The following is a 14,178-nucleotide window of genomic DNA, read 5'->3' on the forward strand; positions in this document are numbered from 1 at the left end:
TGGAATTTCTTCCTTAAATTTGGCTATAGCACTAACAGATAGGTTTCTGCTGCAGGAGCTTTTGACTAATGCTTTGTAGTCTAGTAACAGTACTTCAAAACTTACTAAGAAATTGTCGGATAAAGCAGGATTATGCGGTTTGACTAATAGTTGCTCAATTTCAATACCATAAGTCAGAACAAGGTCGAGAGTGTGATATATGTATATATCTTTAAAATGTTGATACAGTAGCTGTCCTTTTTTTAAATGTCTATGCTTAAGTTTTTACATGTGTTGCTATCTGCTTTGTGTAGCGTGGTTCTACAAGCAAGTCAGTGCATTCATTGGGTGGTATCAGAGAGTTAAGGGTATGTAAATGCAATGAAAACAATTGGCCACAGCAAATCATGTATATTAAAAATGTAATTTTGACTTTAATACTTCAGTACAAAAGATGTATTGAATAATTTAAGTTATATATGTGTACACATGTAAATAATTAGTCTAAACAGGGCTAAATTTGATTGAATTATAAAAGGTATATGTGGTCAAATGAAGAGACAAATGATCCGGCTCACTAAAAAGAGCCGGAATTCCCATCACTAAAAAATCTAGATACTACAGGCTGACAGCATTTACTGTCTATGGTTGACCGGTAGAGGAAGTTTTAAGACAATTTACTCAAATAAGGAACACATTTTCATCAATAATTCAAGGTTAGGGTGAGTAACTGAAATACAAAATTATTCCTTTAAAAAAAGTGTATAGATCACTTACAAAAACAGCTTCATTTTAGGGAATCCATCCAGAGTTATCCATCCTGATTTAGTGCTTTGTGAGTAATCATCAAGCACTAAATCAGTTTCCATAAATGAATAAAGAAATGTTGAAGTTTCTTAAACTCTCACCTTCTTTCATATTCTTAACATTTTATAGTAAGATGTCAACAGAATGAATAAAAACAAGTACCGCAACAAGAAGTAGTTTCTTTATTTTGGCAAATGAAAAATTACTGTTTCAGTAATTATTATATGGAACACTTAAATCAATAGTTTTCTCTTTGATTTTAGTGCCCCCATTAGGTCAATTCATGTGATGCAAGGTTATTTGAGTTTTAAGCTTTCTCTCAATCAAACATATATTACATACAGTATCAACACAAACACACAGTGGCTCATTTTACACACAAACTCGACATGCCCTGTTCACCCCTCCGCTGAAATAAGGGGAAGTACAGGAATAAAATCCTCCAAATATTGCACAAAATGGCAAAGTCGTTTATAAAATTGGCCAAAGTGAGGATAAGCTATGATTTGAATCTATAAAAAATGTACGTAAAACAAATAATTATTCACCTTTTTTTGTTTTCAAATGAAGCACTTGTATTACATATACAAAAACCTTGTAAATACACTTCACAGGAGGATGAAAGAGCAAAGACGGACTGCTCTTTGGTATAACAGATGGACGGATGCATGATGGAAAGCAGCGGCAGCCTGTACAGCAAAGGGGTTGAGGAGGGACCAGACGCACAGAAGACAGCAAGTCATAAAATCACAACTGAGCTACATGAGCTCTTTAGTCAACACTGACCTCCTCAGTGCAGGCCTTTGCCTTGTGTCAAGTCAGTGTTACAGTGAAATATCATTTGTATTGGGTGTTTATAGTGCATGAGGCCTCTTCGGGGTTATCTGTTGGCTAGCTTGCTCCTCTTGCTGGAGTGCAGAACGGAAAGACTTGACTTTATCTAAAAAAAAAAAGGAAGGGAAAATGTCATGTTTCAAAACGTGTGCATCACATCATCATAACATTCATTCCTGTTAACACTCAACGCTTGTATTAAGAGTTTCTCCTGAATATTCAGCCACGCAGAGACATTGATCAAGAGTTTTTTTAACTGTGCTTTTATTTATTTTTCTCCTCTGCTCCAGTTGTAAAATATTACAAAATCTCCCTCCACTTCACTGAGTGTCATGGGTTATTAAACTGTTGGTGCATGAGTGATGATGTGATCTAAGAAGGTGCAACATGACACATTTCTTTCACTCTCTTGATTGTGCTGCTGCTGCTGCAACCTTCAAGTTAATGCGTTATCATATCAGACTTGTGTTTTGTTAAAGGTAGCATTGCGCTTATTGAGACACAAGAAAGACATTGTAAACTTGACTTCAGGGAACATAAAGGGGGCTGAAATAGCTAAGAGGCTTAAATATTGAGGAACGACAGATTCTTTTTACCTCTCAGCTCAGTGAGGATGTCGATCTTCTGATCCAGAATTTGTTCAAGTTGAGTTGCAAATGATTCCACGTCGTAGTCCACCTCCTCCGTCATTTCTAAAAGCACCTTCTCATCCTCCAGCCAGCGGATCGACTCCTGTAAGGACACGCTGCAGTTTTAACACCTCATGTTGTTTAAATACATTTGAATATGTAGGCTGATAATCGCAGTTTGATATTTCAAGGATCTCTAATCTTACTTTGTATGTGGGTGGGTGGGTGTTTGGGACTTGGGTGGGTGGGTGTTTGGGACTTGGGTGGGAGTTTTACTCATATTATCAACACATTTTGTTGGAAATTGGGTCTCTGTAGCACATCTGTGTCTGGCATGATCATGGACAAACTAAATATTTAGGAAATGAGCAGCAATAACTTAATAAAGTTTGAAAAATGTAAATTAGAAAATGTAGTTAAATACTCAAGATTAAAATAAGGATACAAAATAACTTGAAGTGTGGTTAAAACATTGATAAATTCGTCTGTATTGATATTGATTCATTACTTACAGTAACTGTCAAGTTCATTCACATTTTGATCGATGGAATTTCGGACTTTGCATGATTCAAATGAGGCACTCGACATTTCTGAGCTGCCTCCGTTGCTAAACGCTTTACTGCACCTGGAACACGGCCCTGTGGTCCTCCAGAACCTGCTCCTCCATCTCCACCAGCTGAGAGACGGCCTCGTGGAAAGTGAAGAGCTGCGGGGAAACCTCTTCCACCTACAGAGAGAACAACCAGGTATGTTTGGACACCATTGATGCTGTGAAATAACGGTCTGCAGTTTGTTTATTCAAAAATAGGAATTAACTGACATAAATCTATTTAACGTCATTCTTGAAACTCAAACACAACCCATGAAGTCCACATTACATAACATATCGTCCAGGATTTAGTTTTCAGTCTGAGTATAGTTTGGAGACATGAAAAACAAGTTCCTTGTCCTTAAAGTGCGTTGGTAAACAAAGCCTACATACAGTACATGATGAATGAGGGAGTATCTGTTCATCTTACGTTCTGTTCACACAGCAGCTTCAGATCATCTCTCTGTGGAGAATTCCCGACTTCCCACTGAGCCTCCAGCACCTCCAGCTGGTTGACACCACATCCTCCCTGACGCATGTCCATCACTGCTTCAGGGTCCATCGAGAGCTCCTTCACACTAAAATAGCAAAATGACTGTTGGTACTTCTGCTGAAAATACTGATCACATGCATGGAAACAAAATCAATACAGACTGACTCCATGCAGGCTCAGGAGAAATCAATCCTGGAAAAAATAAAAGCAGTAAAATAAACACACTCTTGGGTGTGATGTAACAACTTGAGCCATTGTGCAATACCATCCTACTGTTGAATATACTGTGAATATTTCGGAGGCCCCAGTAATGTTTTTGGTAGCCTACAGGTAAACTCCCAACATTAAATATCAATTAAAGGACAAATACAAATCCTCTGCTTTGAATAATTTGTGTCCGATATGGTTTTTTTTTTCCACAAAAATGTTTAATTACCTTCCCTAAGGTTACATTGAATTCCTTCTACCTCAATGAAACATCCAGAATCTATGAATATGCAAACATTGGTTATCAAAACGTTGACGACTGATGTCCATTCTGAGTGTTTTGTGCATTTCCACCGCGTACTCATTGTTTCAGTAACAAGAAGATTGGCTCAAAACTAGTACTACTACAACGCATGCACTTCTGAACCCATATTAAAGGTGAGCTTATTCTTCCAGATAAGTGCTGGCATTATACAAAATGTTGTTTATTAGCCAGAACGTTTAAAATATTTCTATATATATATATATATATCTCTTATTGACTTGGAGTAACTTTTGAGTGGACAGGAAGAAACCCAAAGTGGTTATGAAATGATGAAAGACGTAGTAGAAAGACATCATACTCATAAGTTGGGGAGAGGTCCGAGCGGCTCCCTGAACACCCGCTCTGGTTGAAGGGAATATCTGAAGGACTTATCCCAAACTCTTTTACTCTGGCAGGAGAGACAGAAAAACACAACATGAGCAGACAGTAGAGAATAATGTAATGTTTTGCAATCATTCTCTTTTGTTTGTCCTACGATCGGATTTACCTGTTGGCATATCTCAGCGTGTTCAAGGTGTTTTCACATGACGCCATTCCAGGAGAGATGGTTGCAATCTGGGCAGGGAAATATCAAGAGGGTTCCATCAGTATTCATTAGAAACAAATACCAAAATATATAATAATCAATTTGTCCAAGGAGGTACAGTTATAAACACAAAGCTTAACTTGTTTCTCACCATGCATGTTCTGGAGTTCTCTCCTATGAAGGAGTCCCTCAGCACTTGGGTTAGCTTGCTGGCTCGAAACGGAGTGTGAGGTTTGTTTCTGCCCAGCGCTCGAATACACTCCTGCAGACAGAGACAGGAACATCATCAGTGGCTGTGTGGCAGAACAATTTCCAAATGTCCAATTATACAGACGCAATTAGACACACGCAATTAACACTTTTGATAATCGCTTAACTATATAAAATGTACTTCGGTACATTCCCAAATGTGTGAATTTACAGCTTTTTTAATATCATATAGTGGTTACATAGGCCTTGACCTTTGACCACCACATTTAAATCAGTTCACCTTAAGAGTTCCTGAGAGATTGTGTTTGAGGAATTGGGACGGACGTGAAGTCAAAGTGATGTTGAACTTTTGACCAACAGAATTTAATCCTTGGGTTGAAGCGGACATTTGTGCCAAATTTGAATAATTACCTTAAATTGTTAGGATTAGATAGATGAAATATTGTGTTCACGAAATGAGACGAAATCTGTCATAAACAATGTCGCACTTAAAAACTGAGTAACCTCCACAACCCAAACAGGATTTAAAGCTAAGCACAGGATACATCTAGGTAGTGAAGAGGAGACCTTTAGTGCCAGCAGGCTCTTGTTGATCTCGGCCCCTTCGAGGCGAGTCTGTCGGTCAGCGCTGGATGTGTCCGCCCCTCTTTCGTTCCCCGCCAGATCAATAAGGGAGAACTTTCCGTGCATCTTCCCCCGCCGGCGCAGAATGATCTGGAAGACGGCATGGCTCCGAGAAGAGTGAGCATTCGCAGAGGTCTGACCAGAAGTCCTTAAGGAGACATGAAGACCAGTCCTAACTTTCAGAACAAACTTCTGTTCATGCTGCTGTGTCTTTCTTATAAGATCGTACTACCTGCAGCTGTTTCCGATTTCGATGAGTTTGAGGACCTCCTCTGTGCACTTCACCTCCCTCTCATGCAGCCCGACCACCTGCACCTGCTGCTTCCCGTCCTCCAGGACCCGTAACTTGGTTTTGCGGTTAAGCAGGTCAAACACCTTTTCAAAACGAATAGAAAAGTAGAAATGAAGGCATTAGTTATTTTCGTCTGGCAGTTCTGGTAGAAGCATTAAGCCAAATTGAAATAAGGCACATTCAGAAATCTCTTCTAAATAAATAAATGTCATGTTGTGTTAAAAGACACTTGCCTTCCCGCTGTAAATTTCAAAAAATGTCGCAAAGATTTGGAGATCCAACTTCTTGTAATTTGGCTTCTTTATCATGAGAAAGACATCTCTGGCTGCAAGAAGAAAGAAAATGAAAGACCTGAATTCAGTCAGATGCAGCTATCAGTAGTGAAGTCAATGTAGAAGTACTGTATAGGAGAAACTGACCAGACAGTGCATAGATCCCTTTAGAGCAGTCTTGGTTCTTTCCAGAAAAGTCCCCTCCCATCGTCTGAAAGGGAGATATGTGTTAAAACAGGAATGGTATATGAAAAAAAGAATGTTAAGGTTCAAATTAAAGCGCTCACATGTGTTTTCCCACTTCCAGTTTGTCCGTATGCAAAGCAAGTTGCCATTCCTCGCTCAAAAATGGTTTCAACCAGAGGCTGAGCAGTAAACCTGAAAGAAGAGCTTTTGTTAGCAAGCAGGAAACTATGGGGATCTAAAGTGTTCAACATTAAATAAATACTTCTGCAACAATGAATTGTTATTTCTCAATAGAGATCAGTCAACTTCTATTTCATGAAGTCATTTTTACCTCCACTTTTTGTTATGTAAAGTTTGTTATAATCCCATATGCTTTCACTTTGGTTTACAAAGAAAATCACCTGTAAACCATTTCATTGGTGGAGCTCTCATCAAAGGTGTAGTCGAACCGGAAAGTTTGGTTCTCCAGGTAGCGGGTCAGGTCTACTTTCTGCTTGGGCTCATGGACCATCACCACATCCTTACTGGGAATAGTGATCACATCCAATTCCTTCATCGTCAACTCTGAGGAGAAACATGGACAATTGTTTTATTAATGGGTAGACAAAGGCTACAAAGAAATGTACTGTGACTGAATTAAGACAGAACACCATGGAAATGTTTAGAAGCAGATGAAAATCTGCATAACATTTCATTGGATTTCTGTCTACACACACTGATTATATAAACATACCTTTTTTATTGAGGGGTCGGGCACGTACACACACGCATATCCTGTGCTCCTCGATCTGTAACAATTTAAAGTAAAGGTACATGTATAAGTTCTCAGCAGGTGAAGGCCACCCAATATGTCTTCAGTTTTCGACTCTATCTTGACACTGAACTTGGAAATGTGTCTCTAAACCAGACTTACCAGATCATTGCTGGTCAAAGGCCTGCAGTCAAGACTGTCTTTGAAGTCTCTGATCATACACATGATTTCATAATTTGGTATCTGAACATCCACCTCCTGAAATGATACAAAGAACACAAGTTACATATTAAACATACTTTTGAAAAGCTACTTACACATTTTTGCTTTTCTACATTTTACATTTGAAAATACCTGGAACAAACTAAAACAACCTTTTTCATTTTGGATATTATATTTGAGATCCTGGTAGAGTTCTGCATTTGTTACGATTATTCTGTTATGTCACGTTTTCTATGTCTTGGTTTGGGTGTTTTGCTGTTCTCCCCGTCATGTTTTCCTCTTGGTATATTGTCTGGTCCTTTTCCCTGTGTTTTTCCTCCTGTCGTTAGTTTCCCTGGTGTGTCTAATTTCCTGATTGTTTTCACCTGTCACTCCTTGTGTGTCTCCTGTGCTCATCAGTGTCAGCCCCACCCCTGATTGTTCCCACCTGTGTCTAGTTACCCTGTGTTTAAATTCCCCTGTCTCCCAGTGTCGGTTCGTCTTGTGTCATGACCTGGGTCACCGGTGAGTGTTCTGTCTGTCCAAGTTCTATTCGTTATCCTTGAAATAAAGGTATAATCAGTTTAATCTGCATTTGGGTCCTGCTTCCTTCGCTCTACCGTAACATTACGAACCGACCAAAGATGGACCCAGCGGATTCAGCTTTTTTGATGCCACAGGCGGCTGCTAAGAGAAGGAGGCGCAAAGCCAAGCTAGCAGCCATGCCTCCATGCTCCAGTACCGGCCCACGCAGCTTTGCGTCCATACTGGATTACCTGGCTTACAAAGCCAGGGTCCAGGCTTCCGCTCCGGACCTTACAGCCATGATTCTGGCTTCAATTCCGGCCCCCGCAGCCATGTTTCCAGACCCAGCTCTGGCCCCAGCTGCCACAGTCCCATTTCAAGTCCCCTCTGGAGTCCCCTCTGGAGTCCCCTCTGGAGTCCCCTCTGGAGTCCCCTCTGGAGTCCCCTCTCGAGTTCCCTCCTCTAGTCCCTCCTTTAGTCCCTGCTCTAGTCCCTGCTCTAGTCCCTGCTCTAGTCCCTGCTCTCGGTCCCCTCGCGAGTCCCCTCTCGAGTTCCCTTCTCTAGTCCCATCTCTAGTCCCTCCTCTAGTCACTTCTCGAGTCCCCTCTCGAGTTCCCTCTCGAGGTCCCTCCTCTAGTCCCTCCTCTAGTCCCTCTTCTCGTCCCTCCTCTAGTTCCCCTCGCGAGTCCCCTCTCGAGTTCCCTTCTCTAGTTACTCCTCTAGTCCCTCCTCTGTTCCCCTCTCGAGTCCCCTCTCGAGTTCCCCCTTGGTTCCCCTCTCGAGTTCCCCCTTGGTTCCCCTCTCGAGTCTCCTCTCGGGTCCCTACTCCGGGTCCTGTCCCGTTGGGAGCTCAGTCGACTACTCCTCTGCCGGAGGTCCTGCCAATCGTATGTCTGTCCCGTTGGAGGCCCCGCCGACTACTCTCCTGCCGGGGGTCCTGCCAACCCTATGTCCTGTCCCGTTGGAGGTCCCGCAGACTACTCTCCTGCCGGGGGTCCTGCCAACCCTAGGTCCGGTCTCGTTGGAGGTCCCGCTGTCTGCTCCCCTGCCGGGGGTCCTGCCAACCCTTTCTCCTGTCTCGTTGGAGGTCCCGCCGTCTACTCCCCTGCCGGGGGTCCTGCCAACCCTGTGTCCTGTGCCTTTGGAGGTCCCGCAGAATACTCTTCTGCCGGGGGTCCTGCCAACCCTATATCCCGTGCCGTTGGAGGTGCTACCGGGGGCCCTGCCAGCCCCATGTCCATCACCTGTCTCGCCGGGGTTCCTGCCAACTCCTGGTCCACTTCCGTGGGGGATCCTGCCGAAGCCTGTCCGACCGGCTCCGGTTTCTGTCCGGCCGACACCGGGTCCTGCCCGGTCTCCGGAGCTGTCCCATCAGCGCTTTCCTGCCCGGCCTCCGGATCCGGTCCGGTCGACACCGGTTCCTGCCCGGCCTCCGGCGCTGTCCGGTCTTCGCCCTCGAGCCCGGCCCTCTGAGAGCCGGAGTCTTCACCCTCAATCCCGGCCCCCTGAGAGCCACGGCCTTCACCCTTGATCCCGGGCCCCTGAGAGTCACGGCCTTCGCCCTCGAGCCCGGCCCCCTGACTTTCCCGGCCGCGGTGGCCTTCGCCCCTCCATAACCCCCACCTTGGACTCTGTCTTGCCCCCGGGCCGTCCGCCCGAGTCCCCCTTCTCGGCTTCTACCTTGCCCCCGGGCCGTCCGCCCGAGATCCCTTCCGGGTCCTCCGCGGTGCTCCTGGGTTGTCAGCCCAAACCCGTCCTCCTGACCCCCTCCACCCACCCTGGTGGCCCCAGTTTTATGTCCCTCCTCCGGTCCCCCTCCACCCACCCTACTGGACATTGTTTTTTGGACGTTTATGGGACTGTTTTGGTATTTTAGGGACGTCTGGAATCCGTCCCTTGAGGGGGGGGTTCTGTTACGATTATTCTGTTATGTCACGTTTTCTATGTCTTGGTTTGGGTGTTTTGCTGTTCTCCCCGTCATGTTTTCCTCTTGGTATATTGTCTGGTCCTTTTCCCTGTGTTTTTCCTCCTGTCGTTAGTTTCCCTGGTGTGTCTAATTTCCTGATTGTTTTCACCTGTCACTCCTTGTGTGTCTCCTGTGCTCATCAGTGTCAGCCCCACCCCTGATTGTTCCCACCTGTGTCTAGTTACCCTGTGTTTAAATTCCCCTGTCTCCCAGTCTTGTGTCATGACCTGGGTCACCGGTGAGTGTTCTGTCTGTCCAAGTTCTATTCGTTATCCTTGAAATAAAGGTATAATCAGTTTAATCTGCATTTGGGTCCTGTTTCCTTCGCTCTACCGTAACAGCATTGGCCTAAAACGGAGACGCAAACTCTGCCTAACATTTGAATCTATATTTTGTATTGATTTCATACATATTATTTACCAACAAACTATATTAGCACAAATTCCCCTTGTCCATATGAACTTCAACACATTTATATTAATGTCAGTAAACAATTCACATATCTTCCATCCTACTTTTGGACATTTTTGGGAGCCAATCTTGGTTGAAAGTACACGATTTGAAAACCCAAGGGCACACACACACTGAGTATCCAGAATGCAGTGTAAGACATTTTGTGTATAGTAGCCACACTTTTAAGCTAAAGAAATGAGCAATATTTGCAAAAGCAAAGTTTTTTTTGATTTGGCCATCAGTAAGAAAACCGTACACTGAAACCAAACAATGTTTTTAAAGGTCCCATGTCATGCTTTTCCAGTTATCACCCGTCCCCTTGTTGTTATGAAGGTTGTCCTGCATGTAAACGGTCTGCAGTCACAAACCCTCAAAGTACACCCTGTAGCGAGTACAACTCTAACACAGAGAAGACCTGCCTGTGCTGCCCCAGAACGCCTCGTTGGACATTTCTCTTTTTCCATTGTTTTCTTCCTGAGTTCTGTGACCTGTGAACACCCAAATCAAGACCAAATGACCGGATTGGCCCAAATGGACCAATCCGCGGAGCACCTCACACACCAGGATCCCTTGGCTAACTAACAGGCAGTCCCATTGACTTGCATAAAGCTCCCTGAGCGTTGGTAATAGACGAGTTGGGATGGCGGAGAAATGCTCTCCGCAGACCCATTCTCACAGCGTTCTAAACCTTTTCCTTACTCAACATCAAGCCACACTTATTGTTTCTACTTCGGCTGTGAGTGTTTGTGTGTGCTCAGGATGAGTTTCGCTTGTTCTCGCTGTATCGCCGACACGGAAGCCTCGCAGCAACGAGCCTCGCAACGGCCCGACCAATCAGAGCACACTGGGCTCACAGGGAGGGGGGGCAGGAGCTCCAACAAGCCGTTTAGGACCGAGTGAATACACACACTATACAGAGATGCTGTATGAGAAACCAATGTGAGTTTGGAAAATTGCACAATATAAATATATTTTAGTAGACCTCAACAATGGAAATATGATCAGTAGAAATGGCCATGACATGGGACCTTTAACCTCAGATGCTCTGTGTGTTGTGTGTGTATATACACTGTATGTGTGTGTACTGCGTGTGTGTGCTCCTCACTTGTGCCCTCTTCTCTCTGAGCTCTTGTTGCTGAATTCGCCTCTTCTCTCGTTTCTCCTGCAGTTTCTCTACTTCTTTCACACAGTTGGATTTTTTCCGTGCTAGAAAGAAAGGAGATAATCAAAATAACTATACTGTATTTTTCTCATAGACTTTCAGCCCCAGACCATTCATTCCTCCCGTTTGTAGGGTAGTACAAATATCATAAGTTATTCTGCTGCTTTCAGAAGTCATGCTCTACGCGTTGAATTAAATAATTATTGTACTTTAACGCAATAGTAGCAAACGTTTATTCAAATTCCGACAGCCACAGCTGAAAACCACAACAAGTGCTGTAGTATGAGTCTCTGCCTGAAGCCAAGCATGTGAGAGACTGTGAAAGAGCCTTTGACGCTCTCGCGGACCACAGCTGTGTGGGAGCATTACATCACCATTTGTGGCCTCTGCAATGTAATCCCTTCACAAAAAATAACTCCAATAGAAAAGAACAACAACACTCAATGGGTCAGGAAACTAACATAAAGTGCATCTTAGATCAGAAAACTAAAGCATGTGGACTAGAATAACCTCCAGCATGTAGGATGCTGATAGAGACTGTGTTACCGTTCTGCTGCTGTAGCAGGGTCTGGCTGAGTGCAGACTGGGGAGCGATGGCTGGGGGGGGGGGCTCTGCAGGTTGGCTGTGCTGGCTGGGACGGGCCCGGGTGGTTCCCACTGCTGCAGCTGAGGAGCACAAAGATAATCCCAGTTTTACAAAAATAATAAAATAGACAAATGTATTTTCAACCTAAATCCACTGGTATCTTCTCATGCAGATAGTTTGGGATTAATAAAGAGAGAAATGGCTAAATATTTACTTGTTCTAGTTTCTCAAATTAGATTATTTACAAAATGTTTGGGCTTTATAATAGTAAACTGAAGTAAGATTGCAACAATTTTACTAAATGATAGTCAATTGACCATACAACATTTTACAATTGTAATTGTCACTGTTTTTTAAAATTATAGCTATAGTATTATTTCGTTTTTTTAAACTTCAGTTTCCATAATGTGAGGGCTTGGCGGATTGAATACAGAAATGATTATGTTGGTATGGAGTCAGTCGCTTAGCTGTGGGGTACAAGTGGATCCCCACTTATTTTTAAGTTTGTATTTGTATACACTTTTAAAGATAAGAACCATTAAAAGTATGCAAATGAGCTATTAGCAACTCATACTAAAGTAAACAAGATGTACAGACAACTATCCCTGGATAATTGTGTTATTATCAGAGAAGTTTTTTTTTATTTGACATCTTGAAGTGTGTGTCACTGAATCTAAAAATGTCTGCGCCCGTATTCATTTGGCTGAGTTATAATTCACATTGTGTCAATCTTGCAACAAGGGTTTTAAAGTACATTACAGTCACTGAAACCCTCCGAATTTAATCAAACATACCTCTATTCTCCCGTGGAGGATTCTCAGCTTTAGGTATTGCTGTAATCCGTTTGGTCTGAAAAGAAATAAACCAATACAGCGTTGAAAGTAGACTGATATGGAGACTGCAAGATTAAATGGACATTCACCTTAACAGTGGGTATCTTTCCCTTTCATTGAGAATTACATACTTAGGTCATTAGGAAATGTAACATAGCATTTTGCTCAAATTAGTGGGGTCAAAAATATAAAGTTGATTGATTGATATTGATGGGAGCAGACCTTGGGGAGTTTGCTGGTTTTGGCAACGTTGGAAGGAGGAAGAGGAACCTCAGGACTCTGTGGTATCTCCTCATCAGGAACAACATCTGGATTCAGAGCAAAGACGCTCTCCAGATCAATCTGAGGCAGAAACAGGACACAGATAACAAAGCTAACTGTACCTAATTAAGCTTTTGTGGCAGGAAATCGCAAACTTTTGAACTGGAGTGTATATTATTATAAACCGTATGTATATGTTTTAAATGGAGAGCTAGTTAATTACTTGGTGCCACTACTAATCTTTCAGACCAACTTAGAGGACAGAGAGACATGTGGTGGTTTTAATGGGACATTCAGAGTTCATACAGGAAGTTAGTGGCAGGAAAGTGGCAGCTATACCTCTTTCCCTTTGGTGTCTCCATTCTCGATCCACTCCACTGTCACACTGTCATTGTCCTCATGCAGTGATGTGACCATCGCCTGGTGTATTCGTCCTGCAGAGAGAAAAAGAGATGTGAAGCCTGCTCAGTGCTGCATGGGACTGTAGAGTATAGGATGTACAGCTGCTTTTAGCCTTTACATCACCGGAGACAGACATTAACATAACCAATGAGCCATGAACAGAATACATCTCGAACTGAGAATATTAGTATCGGATCATTTCCTGCAGGAAGAAAATATAAAATACAGCATTTTGGTTTCCTGCAGTCATAACTTGACACTGAAATAAGGAGACTGGTCTGGTCTGAGATGCTAATGGGTGTGGCTCATGATGGATGATGATAAAGACTTTAGCCCTGCCATTCACAACTTCAAGAGCAACATTCACTCACTGGCTGTTATTTAGATTCTTGCCAGCCTTTCCCACTCATTTGAATGGTAAAATAAATCTCCATAAGGCTGTTTTAGAGCTATTTTAGTGGCACTCAGAAGGGGGAGAGGCCCCATGAATGCAGCCATCCTTGAGCCCAGGATTCCCATGCCACTGCTGGATGATGCAGTGCAGTTAGCATGCACCCTGGAGGGGCTGTAGCCATTATGCAGAGAGGGCAGATGAACCAGAGCAAGACAGGGCAGGTGTCTGTTTTATTTGAGCGTTCAGCCGCACAGGTGGACGGACCCGCCCGCCTGCAGCTCGGGCCGGCCGGCGAGTGTCTGTCTGACTGACAGTCGACAGCAGCATGATATAAAAACAACATTTCTGCTCGTCTTAACGCATCATTCATCGTGTTTTTTTAACAAGACATCCCTATGAAAAGATGTAGCAGCTGACTAGCTTAGCAGAAAACACCCCGCTGCGGTGTTCGTTAACGTTAGCTCCTCTCCTCCGGATGGAGAGCGGTGTCTGTGTGCATGCCACGTACCGTCGCTCCGTTTTATCTCCACGTAAATGCCCACGAAGATCTTCACGAAAATACCAGCCATCTCCCCCTCGTGTGTAATATTGTTTTGGGTGTTTGCAATGTGTGTGTGCTGTCTCAAGTTGTGTGCTGCTGCAGAAACCGAGGTCACTAGCGGTCAGTCATA

General features: G+C 43.5%; 1 protein-coding gene across 1 annotated transcript; it reads right to left on the reverse strand.

Annotated features, from left to right (window-relative positions):
* Window positions 1-977: 977 nt before the first annotated feature.
* Window positions 978-14,178, reverse strand: LOC117455775 (kinesin-like protein KIF2A). The gene is made up of 21 exons (XM_034095333.2): window positions 14,016-14,178; window positions 13,051-13,145; window positions 12,673-12,792; window positions 12,412-12,466; window positions 11,578-11,697; window positions 10,975-11,075; window positions 6,887-6,982; window positions 6,707-6,761; window positions 6,375-6,537; window positions 6,075-6,165; window positions 5,935-5,998; window positions 5,749-5,840; window positions 5,456-5,598; window positions 5,167-5,371; window positions 4,541-4,651; window positions 4,351-4,418; window positions 4,162-4,251; window positions 3,269-3,416; window positions 2,875-2,976; window positions 2,217-2,352; window positions 978-1,726 (listed from the first exon to the last, which is right to left on the reverse strand). Exons 1-21 carry the CDS (start codon window positions 14,074-14,076, stop codon window positions 1,641-1,643), a joined length of 2,202 nt encoding a protein of 733 aa, XP_033951224.1. The 5' UTR covers window positions 14,077-14,178; the 3' UTR covers window positions 978-1,640.

This window comes from Pseudochaenichthys georgianus, chromosome 12 (genome assembly GCF_902827115.2).
Source record: "Pseudochaenichthys georgianus chromosome 12, fPseGeo1.2, whole genome shotgun sequence".
Lineage (NCBI taxonomy): Eukaryota > Metazoa > Chordata > Actinopteri > Perciformes > Channichthyidae > Pseudochaenichthys > Pseudochaenichthys georgianus.